The sequence below is a fragment of the Neltuma alba genome, unplaced genomic scaffold (assembly GCF_004799145.2).
Source record: "Neltuma alba isolate B1F8T4 unplaced genomic scaffold, ASM479914v2 tig00011640_pilon, whole genome shotgun sequence".
NCBI lineage: Eukaryota > Viridiplantae > Streptophyta > Magnoliopsida > Fabales > Fabaceae > Neltuma > Neltuma alba.
Window position 1 is genome coordinate 43,363 of NW_021636288.1, and position 12,256 is coordinate 55,618.

The window sequence follows — 12,256 nt, forward strand, 5'->3', positions numbered from 1 at the left end:
TCATCTTCTGTTAGACCTCGCTATTGAATAGGAAATAACTACCGAAAAGAATCAATCGAAAATCACGATTCAACTTCTTATTGCTCCCAAAGCATCGTTTCCATGATTCGCCGCACGCTATTTGCTTCACTTTTGGAATCCAATACTATCAGCAAATTCTAAGACGCAACCACCCATGCCTTCACCAGCAAATTTAAAGTTTTATGAAATCACGTTGAAATTTTATATATGATTGCCTCGTTTTACGTCCTGCTTAAGATCATATGTTGTTTCTTAATAGTCATAACTTCATTATGTTTTTCCCTCGCTCTGCGAGGTTCTTCAAAGTTGATATACACAAGCACAGGATAACGAAAGACTCGAAAATAAAAAAAAATATGCAAAGTTGAAGCAGCACACTGTGTGCATCCCCCAGGAGACAGTGAATTAACACTTAGATGTCGGACACTGAAGACCCGAAACCGATTTTGAAATTAAAGGTGATACAAGTTAACTGCTCATTCTTCTCATCCTCCATCGTCATCTTCAGTACATAAGAGCCCTACAAAAAATTTGAAAAATAAGTAAATAAATAAAAGAAAATTTATTAACGAACCAAGTCATACCCTATCTTCAAGATGAAGTTACACTCGCTAGTCTAATAGTAGAGAGGCAATAGACATCCGGCCGAAAAGTGAAGTTGTAAGTAAATAATATAGGTAAATCAGCAGTCACTTGTTAACACATTATATGGTCGCAGAAATCTGTTGATGTAAGGAAGAAAGGAAGAGGCCAAGATCGTGATTCGTGATAGGATCAGTGTCCTAAAGAATGCTGAACATTATCGTAAAGGTCATGCCGTCAGAAATACTGGGTGAGCCCAGTCTCGCCATTGCAATCCAATAATTTAGCATCAGTCAAACTTCTAGCCACAAAATGATGAGAGAGACAAATGTCTACAACTTGATCAAATGGTTTGACAAAACAATGCGAATAAGGGAGGGCAGAAACTAGTTAGCAAAGGTGCACTGACCATGCCTACAACTCAAGAAAATATGCAAGTTACACTTAATTGCTTATAGGGAACCTCAAAGGCTCCAAATCCAAAGTCAGACAAATAGAAAGGCCCAGTTGATTCAAAGGCCGACGTTCACATAGTTTCAAATGGCCAGTTGAGTAGCATTCCAGCATATTACCAATTGGATTGGCATGGTCTTATGGTAACGTGACTATTGACTTTAGATAGAAGCGATACATGATCTAACGGATAGAGAAGAGAAACAAAAAGAATTTCAATCTACTTTTACAAGTAATGATGCAGAGACAAATTTGCTCTTCAATACTTGCTGACATTTATGTTGCAACCATTTTGCAAGAGCCTGAAGGGGAAGATGATACAGAGAGGTAAAACTTGAATATGTCCAACAAAGTTGGCAAATGTTTAACGCCATTTTAAGTAAATCTTAAATGTCAGCATGGATGTCAATGTTAAGAAGCTCCTCATCCACAAAAACTCAATACTCATGATAAATTGATAGTTTCATAATGGCTTCAGCATTGGTAAGAGAATGTATATGGGAAGATAAAACACACCGGTGGGGTAAATGAAGGCAGTGTTTGAGTGTGAGCGAGCACAAAGTTTCCTGCAGTGACAGGACAGGATGCTTCCTCACAAAGATCATGAGTTTCTGTATGGACATGCACCCCAAAGTATGAAACTTCAATTATTAACTTTCCGCCATGAACAGCTTCACCTGATGGAAACATAAATAGCTGGTTATCATTAAATAACAAAACAGATTGCTGAAGCCACTTCCATACACAAAATGACTAACGAATTTCAAGAATTAATCAGTACAATTTGTAAGAACACCTAAAATTCTAATGCCAACTATCTTCTTTCAACAAATCATTCTGTTTTTGTGCATAAAGAGATGAAAGCCAATCCAATTATTTGTGGTCAACCTATACATCCGCACATAAGAGTGCAATACCGTGCATTTTAAGTACGAAGAGAAACCATGATGGAGATAAATTTGTAATAAAGATAAAGAATTAAAAAACACGAAGAAAGTGCGCAGTTACCAGTAGCAGCTGAAATCTTAAAGGTAGCCGGTTTTCCCCTGACCACAGGGTTAGGTGATACGTCAACTCCATGCACCTTCACAGCATAGTCTCCTTTCTTGTCTACACAAATTTTGAGCAGAATTATAAGCTATCAATTGATCGATTGATATAAAGCTGCAATAGTCTAAACGAAATGCACAAAAAGGTAATCAGATGCAGCTGGGTACTCTTGCTCACACAAGATGACACAATCCCCAAATTTACTAAGCAATTTGGAATGAAAATTGTATTTAAGAAATGCTCAGTCCGACTAAACCACCAGTGATTTGAAATTTGAATAACAGAGATCCATTGTATCCGATTTGTTGCTATAGAAAAAGCATCAAAAGATAATCAAATAAAACTACCACTGATTATACGGAAGCAAGAAAAGACGACGTCCGAAAAGAAAAGTAGAAAAGAAAACCTAATGACAAGAGAGATGGTTGTCATTCTTGAAGATCACATCACAGAAAACATTAAACATTGCAGAAACAAAAACAAAAAACGATCCTTATCTCGAACTGGGAGAGATTTACCCTCAAAACAAAATATGTCAAATGAAAGGAGAACGGGGAACTCACCGCAGTAATGGACAAGTGTAGCTTGAATCTGAGATGATGAAAGCAATAGGATGCACGAAAGAAGGTAAAGCTTCAGATGAGACGGAACCTCCATGGATCGCCTAGCTTAATAGACAGGAAGGATACCGTCTTCCTGTGCGATTTGTGTTTCCCCTTGAGGTCAGCTTTATTGAATCGAAAGCCTTGGTGAGTTTCGACCCGCGACCGCGCGAATAATAAAATACTTGTACGAAATTACCGGGAAAGTAAACACATGGAAGGGTTGATACTTGATATGCCTTTGACTGATAGGTCATAATTTCATTTACGCACACGCTGTTTTGTCCCTAAACCCCTTCTTTTTTCAAAAAATTATTTCAATTTTTTGTAACCAATATTTGCATTTTAATGTTCTAAGTATTACATGAACTATATGTCAAGCTGGTATTAAAGATAGGGGCCATATTTTAGGGCGTTGTGCCCTGGCCAGAACTTGGTGGGAGCTCATAGCACCAGACCAGGGCTTCTTTGGTATTGGTGATCCTTTTGGCGGCCGGGTGTTACCCAACACCCACGCTAGCTATAGGAAGTTAGAAACTTAAATTGGAGGCTTTTATTTGGGATCATTCAATGGAAACCTGACACAAACACTTTTCTCCAACGAATCCGTCCATGCTTATCAGCTGGTGAATGAAGTGCTTGCCATTTCACATCACATCATCAAAGCCATTGAATCCTGCGTTTTGTTTACTTATCTTATCTCTGTATAGTTCAATTTGAAGCCTTGGCTGTTTTGTTGATGTTTAAGGCTGTCCGGCTCTAATCCTTTTGACTTTTTTAGTAATAATTTCCCATTTTTACTGAAAAAGAAGAATAATAATAGTAATAATAAAAAAAAAAAGGAAAAGAGATTGGAAGCCGTGCAAGTGATGACAAAACTTCTATTAATTTATGGTTCCATGGTTGACAAATCGTTATTTAATGCAGTCCAACTTAAATTTTGCCAAATCGCCCTTATCAGGTTCATTGTGCAGCACTGCAGCCGCAAGTCTGCAACCAAAATCATCATGAACTGACCTTGCTGGTAAACGACAACGCCGTTTTATTGTCAGCCACAAATAATACCTTCTGTTCTTTCTCCCTTCGTAAGTAACTCTGTCAAGTTTATCAACCGAAAAGTATTAACCGTTAACGGAGTAGAACCTATGGAGTGGCGTTTGTAGATTTTTTTACCGATTAATCAGTTACTGGCCCACTTTAGGTCCTTCATCATTCTTTGTTTCTCTCTCTCCCCAACCCAAAGGTGAAAAGGTTCTGCAGATTTGTTCTATAAAAGTAGTCTCTATAACAAGGGATGGAATTTCACGGTGTCATCTTCATGCTCACTTCTGTTAACCCACCTTTCCCATGCCCATGGATCCCTTGATCCGCAAGCTGCACCGCCGCCTTCCTGCATGGCTTCACCGATCTCGCTCTGGTATACTAACCTCCCATCAATTTCTTATTTTGTATCTCTCTTTCAATTTCTGCCCTCTTTTAATTTTTAAAAACTTCTATTATCTCAAACACCACCACCTTGCGCTGGTTTGATCATGCTTTTCATTGATCTGAATGAGGTATACTTTAATTGCTCGTAGACTTCTATAATTTGGTTTTCAGTGAGTGAAATAGAGTGTGAAAGTTGCAGCTTTTACTAATTCTGAAAATATCGATATTAATTTTCTCCCATGGTTGATTAAAACATGGGGCTTTCTGTTTTTATTAGATATTAGAGGTATACCAGAAATTCGGACTTACTAGGCTTTAGGTGTTTATGGCTGGATCTATTGAACTTGTTTAAGCCCTGAATTCAGATCAAATATACTTTATGAGGCGACTTTCATACAAGGATGTTAAACGAGCAACGGATGGTTTTCACAGAATTATCTATAGCAATTCTCAAGTTGCTGCATATACGGCCAAATTTGAAGATGGTAGCGTTTCTTTGGTGAAAGAAATAAAGGATTTTGATCAAGCAGATGATATTTTCTACAGCGAAGTGCAGTACTTGGGCCGCTTGCATCATCGACACCTTTTGTCGCTCAAAGGATTTTCCTTGAAACACAAGAGGTTTGTGCCTGTAAGACCATCTACCGCTTCACACCAATCACAGTTTTAGTTATGTACTCACACAAATTTTTTCTTTTAATTTCAATTTCACTATGCTTTGATCAGAAAGTTAGTAACTATCGGTAGATTTAAACTTCTCTTTCTATATTGAATATATTATATTTTCCAATGAGGAGGACCAAATTCTTCTGAACAGAATATTTCTGATACTCATCCCCAAACTGTTCTTGAAGAATACTTTCATGTTCAGTCACTGGTTATAATAGATTATAGGCAGGTTTGAAAACGTTTTTTGGCGCATTGGAATGCATGCCAATGCGTTTCCAAACACACCATATATATATATATATATATATATATATATCCACGGTTTATGAATTGCTTGCTGGTTGAGCAGGTAGCTATAAAGGTTCTGAGATGCTTATAAATATTATCTCAATCATGCATGCCACTGTTGTTGCAAAATACAAATAAGTCTAACTTTAACTTTTTTCTATGGGGCATATTAGCAGATTGCTCATTTTTGACAGCATAGAGAATGGAAGCTTAAAGGATCATCTAAATGGTAACTTCAGAAAATTGGAGATTTGGGGAGCATCATAATGATGTTTGCACTATTCTGATATTGTTTTATTGATTGGATGTTGGCAGATCCTCTGAAGACACCCTTAAATTGGAGGACAAGGTTAAAAATAGCTATTGATGTTGTGGCTGCCCTGGTAAGCTCTATATTCATGACTTATCGCACCACATTGTGCAAGCATGCCCATGACCGCCAAGCGTTTTGCTTTTAGCTTGCCATTGCTGCATTCCATAAACATGGCATTCTTACTTAGATTTTAAGGCCACGCAATTGAAGAACCAGGAATATTTAGCATCTGCTGAGGTTTACAAAGATAAGTATGATGTTCTCAATAGATAAAAGATGCAAGACATTTTAGCTTCTTCTTAATGTTATCATCGTTGACGTAGGTAATTATCTTATAGTTGAACTGTAAGAATTTTTTGGGATACTCTTCGCTAGATTCTAGGATCATTGACAAGTTAGTCTTCTGGTCCTTAATATAAGACCTATTTAACTAATTTAATCAGACTAAAGAAGTTAGATAAGTTAGTTAATTATAAGAAATATGACATATTTTTTCTAAAACACCACAATCATCTTCCTTAATATCCTTTCTCTCTCTTCTACTTGATTATCGTTAAGGGAGATCCATAGGGATAATTTACAGAAAATTGATAAATATGAGAAATAGGTTTTATATTTAGAATCAAAATCAACTTAACAATTAGGTTTATATCAAGGACCGGAGGAGTATTACAGAGCTAAACCTTCTTTGAGCAAGTAGATGGAGATTCAATATTTCAGTTACATTCGTTCATTAATTAGAATTTGAAGTGGGATGGTGATAATATCACCGTTACAGCCTTAGAAGCTGAAAGCTACAAATATCTTCCACCAAATTTCTCATCTGACATGATTATTTTGACGTAGGAATACTTGCTTCTCTTCGTTGAACAACCACCATGTCATGTCTCCATCAGCTCTAGCAATATCATGTTAGATGATACCTTTACGGCTAAAGTAAGGAAAACCTCTCTCTTGCGGCAAACTCTCCTTTTCTAGATACTAACGTCTGTTACTGTCCAGTTGACATGCCAAAAGGGCAAAGACAAAGATAGCACTCTAATCCAGAACTGTTGTTCACTGCTAAATTGATGTTACATTCTGTGTTCACAGCTATCTGATTTTGGCCTTCTTACTTGTGTTGGAAATCCCGTTATGATGCCGAATTCAAAAGGTGAATTCTCTTTGTAAATTACTCTAACAGACAAAACTTAAATACCATTAGTGATCTCACGTCGACCAACTTCATTTCAGATGACATGAGGCAGAAAAGTGGTAACATAATATTCCAATTGGGAGTTTTCATACTGGAGCTTGTCACTGGTCAGTCCTCAGAGATGGAAGGTTCCGATCTAATAGAATGGATCCAGGAATCATGCTTCTACAGTTCCATTCATAATATGGTAGACCCTGATCTTGGCGACAATTACGATTCAAGGGAGTTAAAAACCCTTCTAGCTGTTGCAAAGTTATGTATCAAATCAAAGGACAAGCCTGTATTTACGATCCCCCAGTTACTTCGATATCTTCAACAGAAGGTAGATATTCCTCGTGACTAAGATTGGACTTTCCTTTGAAGATGTTCACGGTTCTCGGGAGTTTGGGAGAATAATTCGAACTCCCATCCCGTGTGTGAATATTAACAGTATAAATTCGCTTTTCCTGCCTTTTGGAGAATCGATTTCGTTGCCTTATTTGGGACAGATACTTATTTGGATTTGAAGGAAGAATATGGAAACAAATTGGCGAGAATGAGGGGATACGAAGGGGGAAATGTCCAATGACAGTTATTTAAAATAAAAAGTAAACAGACAGATTTCCTTTTCTTCTATGTGGCTGAAAAGAAAACTCAGAGCAGGGCACCGTTCGATTCTTCAGATGTGCTAGATGAGTGCTTTTCCGAATGGTTAATCTTCCAGGTTGAGATTTCGTTCAGCTTGGCCACCTCCAAAAGGAGTAGTTTCACCCGAAATTACGAGTGGAAAAACTAATATTACACCCAAAACAAATCATGCGCGTAGCGTCAACATGCATGTGGAGCTCTCTTCTCCTTTCGAAATGACACTTCGCTTCCTTGTCGTATGGCGCCTCGGTACGAAGTAACATGCTTTCTTTAGCAAGAAGCAACATGGAAATGACTCCTGTTTGAAGATCATTGTCTTTAGCCTTGTCTCTGTATCCCACGGATCGTTTCAAACTCATCTATCAAAAAATACTACCTTCCGTTGACTAATTTAAAAAAATTTTAAAAATAATATAGAAGCTTTTCTACGGCGTAGCCGTGAACTTGGATAAATTTTGGACACACACACATAAAGGACAAAACTTAGCCATATGATACTCCCAGTTGGGCAAAGAAACATCGTTTTTTTTTTTCCCGGCCAATCTCATTGTTTCTATCTAAACGAAAATGAAGTGGTAGTCAGGGCTCAGAGGGGATGATCCTCATTCAAGTTCAGACTTCAGAAAAAGTGTCACGCACAAGTAGCTTACATCACATGATATAAAATGTTGGTCCAAACAGCTGCAGCCTCGGTCTTCATGGCAAGACTAAGGAAGAACTTTGAGGTTCCAACACGAACTGCTGGTGTGATGCAAAAAGAAAGCGGGGATTAAAGATGTTGGATGTCGATTAGCTATTTTCTCCTTGACACATACAAATATGTCTATCTGAAGATTCAAGTGAATCCGGTAAATAACATAGAAAAAAATTAAACCCCCTTCAGTTATTAATCAAAAGTTTATTCGGCAGTAACTTAGGTACCTATTAAAATGCTGTAGCATCTTGCCCCATTAATGCCATTTTTTATGGCTCTATTCCTGAATATAGCTGGGCATTAGTAGAACCCACTCTTAGCGGAAGCTGGTAAAGACACAAGCGGATCACGCAAGATCCAACCACCAGAGAAGGTCATACCTTTAGAAGAAATGATAAAGAAGGATGACATCCAGGCTAGCCACCAAAAAACACACAGTATATAAAGAATGTCAAAAAATAAATGTTGCCCGAGAAACAAAAATGCTTTTCAGTACTTATTTACTCTTCAAATTCCTTGAACAATAAGCTTTCGCATGATGACTAAAAGTCGTCGGCATCATTCACTCTTCGTCTCCACCCCCGCAAATTCATCACTGCTGTGCGCATTGCACTCTCTGAGCACCACCATGCATATCCTCATCCTCATCATATGCCTCCTGCTGTGCTTGTTGCTTCCTCCTCATCTCCTCCTCAATATTGACATCATGAAGAGTAGTCTCCTCACATTCATCCAGCTCCATGTCCGTCAACTGTGTTGAAGGCCTAGGCGGCAGAACAGCCTCTAAAGCTTTGACTTGATCAGGACTCAGAGATTCTGGGAAGTCTACAGCAAAGTGAATGTAAAGCTTTCCCCTCATGAACGGCCTCTGGTACATCGGCATTCCTTCATCATTAATTGCCTTGTACGAATCTGCACATAGAACACACAAAAACAGACATTTACAACCACCCGGCATAACTAAAACACGGACAGGAAATAAAATCCTGAATCAGAAACATACCGGGTTTGACAACTTCCCCTGGATTGGATTTGATGAGAAGCTGCCTGCCATCCAGGTGAGTCAGCACAAATTGAAAGCCACATAAAGCCTCCGTAAGGGATAAAGTGTGCTCCACAAAAAGATCTTCACCCTTCCTCCTAAACTTGGGATGTTCCTTCTGCTGAAGGACAAACACTATGTCCCCTGTTATCGTATCTGGCTGTAAACCACAAACAGCTAAAAGTCAGTATCAATTCTACAATCCCTTGTACTGAACAAGATGTTCAGCTTACCGCTTCATCTGCTTCACCAGGGAATGTAATTTTCTGTCCATTCTGCATTCCCTTCTCCACAACAACTTCAAGTACTTTCTTCTCTTGAACAACCTTCTCTCCTTTGCACTGTGGGCAACGGTCCTTATCATTGATCGTTTCTCCAGTACCCTTACATTCATTGCAAGGATGCTGCATTTGCTGTATCATAGAGGGGCCGAGATGCCTAATAGAAACCTTCATACCAGTACCTTGACAACCCGCACACTTCATTGAAGCACCAGATTTGGAACCTTTCCTGTAATCCATATTGAACAAGTGTTGTGTAAGAAATCCTACTGTTCCAAATGCCCAGTAACTCGCTTAAGAATGAGATCTTCCTTAATGATACTAACCCCTTGCACTTGGAACACAAGACGTTTCGTGACAGAGAAAGCTTCTTAGAAGTCCCAAGGTAAAGGTCCTCCAAAGACACCTTGAGGGGGTGAACCACGTCTTCACCTCGTCTCTGCCTTCGTCCTCTACTGCTACCCCCTGATCACAAAGATAGCACGACACAACTCAGTTACAGCTCTCGAATTTTCACTCAACACATACAAAGCTATTATGTATAACCCCTGGATTCTCTTCTACCTCCGAAAGGACTGCCGCCAAAGAAAGACTGGAAGATATCAAACGGATCGTGAACTCCGCCTCCACCTCCCATTCCTTCCTTGAGTGCATCTTCACCATATTGATCATATATTTCACGTTTCTCAGGGTCACTCAGAACTTCATAAGCTTGGGCCAGCTCTTTGAACTACATCGAAAAGAAGTAAAGACATGTTAATTATATTCAGCTATCTTACAGGTTGCCAGTAACTGAGGCTGGAACTCCCAGGGCTTGGAAACAAACTACACAATTGACTATGAAAGAAAGATTCTCATTAAAATAACCCGGGTAAATAACATCGTCTACAACATAAAATCACAAAGCGAATTTCGTGCTGCCCCAATTAAAAGAAAATAAAGTTCGATTACGGTACTAAACAGTCGTTTACCATAGTCCAAATCCTTCAATAATATGTCAACACAATATCTCTACGTTGGACAGCAAAAATTGCCGCATAGCGCATGCATCATTGATTAATACAAGTATAAGAAAATAAGCATCAAGAAAAGTAACAGATGTCACTCAGGATTATCAAATTCTTAGACTTTTGGGGTAAGTTTCGAAGATAATCTCGTAGAATCAAGCCAATTCTCATGTAAATATCAAAATAAAACCCAACTCATAACCACAGATTGAACAAAGCGATAAAATTTACCTTCTCGGGATCACCGCCCTTGTCGGGGTGGTTCTTTATGGCGGCTTTCTTGTAAGCCTTCTTCAGATCATCCTGGGATGCGTTCTTAGAGACGCCCAGGATCTCATAGTACTTGGTGTTATCACTTTTTTTGGGCGCCCTCCCAAACATGCTTGCTTCTTCTTCTTTTCAATCAACGAAATCAACGCCGATACTCCAACGAAACCCTAAAATTTGCAGGAATCTGTGTTGCGCCTAATGCAGCAGACTCCAGATCTAAAGAGCACGCGCGAAAACACCGCCAAGTGAAAAAGTCCTATGCATCAACAATTCTCAGCCTCGTGCTGCGTGGGGATGTATATATATATTAGATGATCGATTCCGCTGTTCCAACAAAACTGGGACTCCGTGGACAATTGAGATCGGTGCGAACATATAATCAATTATGTGGCTTCGGAAGAGTCTCGATCTTTTTCCTGGTCAAAAAGATCTTTTTTGACAAATCCTAACCATTGGATGATGGTTAAGGATATTATTCTAGATCCTTCGCGGGTATAGGTCGAAAGTAATTTTATCTTCGATTTTTTTTTTTGGGACTGAAAAATTTTATCTTCGATTTAATCTAATGTGAAGCTAATGAATTAGGGTATATTTGGATTGAGATTAGAAAAAACTGACTTCTAACTCAACTGATTTTTGTAACTAAAATTAGAATAAAAATCAATTAGGATATGTTTAGATAGATGTTTTTAAAAAGTCAATTGAAAAAGTTAAAAATTATTTGAATTATTAATAAAAAGTTAGTTTAGTTATAAAATGACTAAAAAAGATATGCACTTTATTGAATAGTAGTGTTTAAAATTTTATTTTTTTAATATGATAATAGTTGGTTAATTATTATTTTTTGTTGCCATCTTTCTTTGATTAAAATCATCATGTCCATTTGTTGAATGTGACTTTGTTTATTTCACTACGTAGATAGTACTATTCTCATCTTAAATATAAGATTTTTTAACCTAAATTATATTATAAAAAAAATTATATTTAAGAGTAATAAAAATGATAACACGGATTTATGTGGATTAGTTCATAAAATAAGAGCCCATTCCAAGATGAGCTTTTACAGTCTATCCCGTCTTGCATGCGCTTTTTTTAATGTGATTTTTTATTTTAATTTTAATAAAAAGTATTGCTTTGCGCATGAATATAACTTTACTTTGTATTAGGAATTTGATTTCATATTTAATTTTTCATTTCATTCATTGATTTATAATTTTTATATGATTATTTGTAAGTTTTGGGATCAATTTAAGTATATGTTTTTGTAAAAATATAAATAACTTGAATTTAGTACATAATGATATATAATTGGTTAAATTATATATTTGGTTTTTTAAACTTTATATAAGATTTTAATTTGATTCATTAATTTAAGAAATATATATTTTTAGTTATTTAATTTTAAAATTATTAATCTTAATATCGTCTTGGAGTATGTACGTGTTTTTTAACCATGGTTTTTGGCTTAAAAGTGCTGTGTAAGTTCTTCTGGTCTTCTAACAATAAAACATGGTTTAGGCTTCAAAAACACAACCTTCATATTCCATCGTTGCTCCCGACGTGCAATTAAAACCGTAAAAAAAATAAAACCTAATAGCCCAGGCACTTGTTATTAAAGATGTGTTTGGTACGAGGGATTTGGAAAGGAAGGGAAAGAGAGAGAAGGATTTTAATCATTTTTCTTTATTTGGCAATACACAAATTTTAGGAGGTGAGGGAATTTTTCCTTCTCTC

The 12,256-nt window shown here is 37.3% G+C and overlaps 3 protein-coding genes across 6 annotated transcripts; 1 reads left to right on the forward strand and 2 right to left on the reverse strand.

Annotated features, from left to right (window-relative positions):
* Window positions 1–253: 253 nt before the first annotated feature.
* LOC114716003 (putative phosphatidylglycerol/phosphatidylinositol transfer protein DDB_G0282179) lies at window positions 254–2,849 on the reverse strand. The gene is made up of 4 exons (XM_028900926.1): window positions 2,670–2,849; window positions 2,065–2,166; window positions 1,573–1,733; window positions 254–541 (listed from the first exon to the last, which is right to left on the reverse strand). Exons 1-4 carry the CDS (start codon window positions 2,761–2,763, stop codon window positions 434–436), a joined length of 465 nt encoding a protein of 154 aa, XP_028756759.1. The 5' UTR covers window positions 2,764–2,849; the 3' UTR covers window positions 254–433.
* Window positions 2,850–3,842: 993 nt separating this feature from the next.
* On the forward strand, window positions 3,843–7,092 carry LOC114715996 (probable receptor-like protein kinase At1g49730). 4 transcript variants are annotated; one of them, XM_028900917.1, is made up of 7 exons: window positions 3,843–4,125; window positions 4,490–4,757; window positions 5,267–5,322; window positions 5,409–5,476; window positions 6,253–6,342; window positions 6,499–6,559; window positions 6,640–7,092. In XM_028900917.1, the coding sequence occupies exons 1-7, from the start codon at window positions 4,056–4,058 to the stop codon at window positions 6,942–6,944; spliced, it is 918 nt and encodes a 305-aa protein (XP_028756750.1). In that variant the 5' UTR covers window positions 3,843–4,055; the 3' UTR covers window positions 6,945–7,092. The 4 variants fall into 4 exon arrangements, with proteins under 4 accessions (XP_028756750.1, XP_028756751.1, XP_028756752.1 ...); XM_028900918.1 differs by having other exon boundaries at window positions 3,844–4,125; window positions 5,270–5,322; XM_028900919.1 differs by having other exon boundaries at window positions 3,845–4,125; window positions 4,502–4,757.
* A 1,181-nt stretch (window positions 7,093–8,273) lies between these two features.
* LOC114716007 (dnaJ protein homolog) lies at window positions 8,274–10,820 on the reverse strand. Its single transcript, XM_028900932.1, has 6 exons — window positions 10,484–10,820; window positions 9,810–9,975; window positions 9,572–9,710; window positions 9,198–9,474; window positions 8,926–9,124; window positions 8,274–8,834 (listed from the first exon to the last, which is right to left on the reverse strand). Exons 1-6 carry the CDS (start codon window positions 10,631–10,633, stop codon window positions 8,515–8,517), a joined length of 1,251 nt encoding a protein of 416 aa, XP_028756765.1. The 5' UTR covers window positions 10,634–10,820; the 3' UTR covers window positions 8,274–8,514.
* Window positions 10,821–12,256: the final 1,436 nt, after the last annotated feature.

Excerpts from the sequence above, each read along its gene's own strand:
- LOC114716003 (XM_028900926.1), bottom strand. The coding sequence starts at position 2,763 with ATGGAGGTTCCGTCTCATCTGAAGCTTTACCTTCTTTCGTGCATCCTA. Across the intron at positions 2,167-2,669 it reads TACACTTGTCCATTACTGCG|ACAAGAAAGGAGACTATGCT; the intron begins GTGAGTTCCCCG and ends AAATTTGTGTAG. Across the intron at positions 1,734-2,064 it reads TAAGATTTCAGCTGCTACTG|GTGAAGCTGTTCATGGCGGA; the intron begins GTAACTGCGCAC and ends TGTTTCCATCAG.
- LOC114716007 (XM_028900932.1), bottom strand. The coding sequence starts at position 10,633 with ATGTTTGGGAGGGCGCCCAAAAAAAGTGATAACACCAAGTACTATGAG. Across the intron at positions 9,976-10,483 it reads AGGGCGGTGATCCCGAGAAG|TTCAAAGAGCTGGCCCAAGC; the intron begins GTAAATTTTATC and ends TTTTCGATGTAG. Across the intron at positions 9,125-9,197 it reads CTGGTGAAGCAGATGAAGCG|CCAGATACGATAACAGGGGA; the intron begins GTAAGCTGAACA and ends TGTGGTTTACAG.
- LOC114715996 (XM_028900917.1), top strand. The coding sequence starts at position 4,056 with ATGCCCATGGATCCCTTGATCCGCAAGCTGCACCGCCGCCTTCCTGCA. Across the intron at positions 4,758-5,266 it reads TTTTCCTTGAAACACAAGAG|CAGATTGCTCATTTTTGACA; the intron begins GTTTGTGCCTGT and ends GGGGCATATTAG. Across the intron at positions 5,323-5,408 it reads CTTAAAGGATCATCTAAATG|ATCCTCTGAAGACACCCTTA; the intron begins GTAACTTCAGAA and ends GGATGTTGGCAG.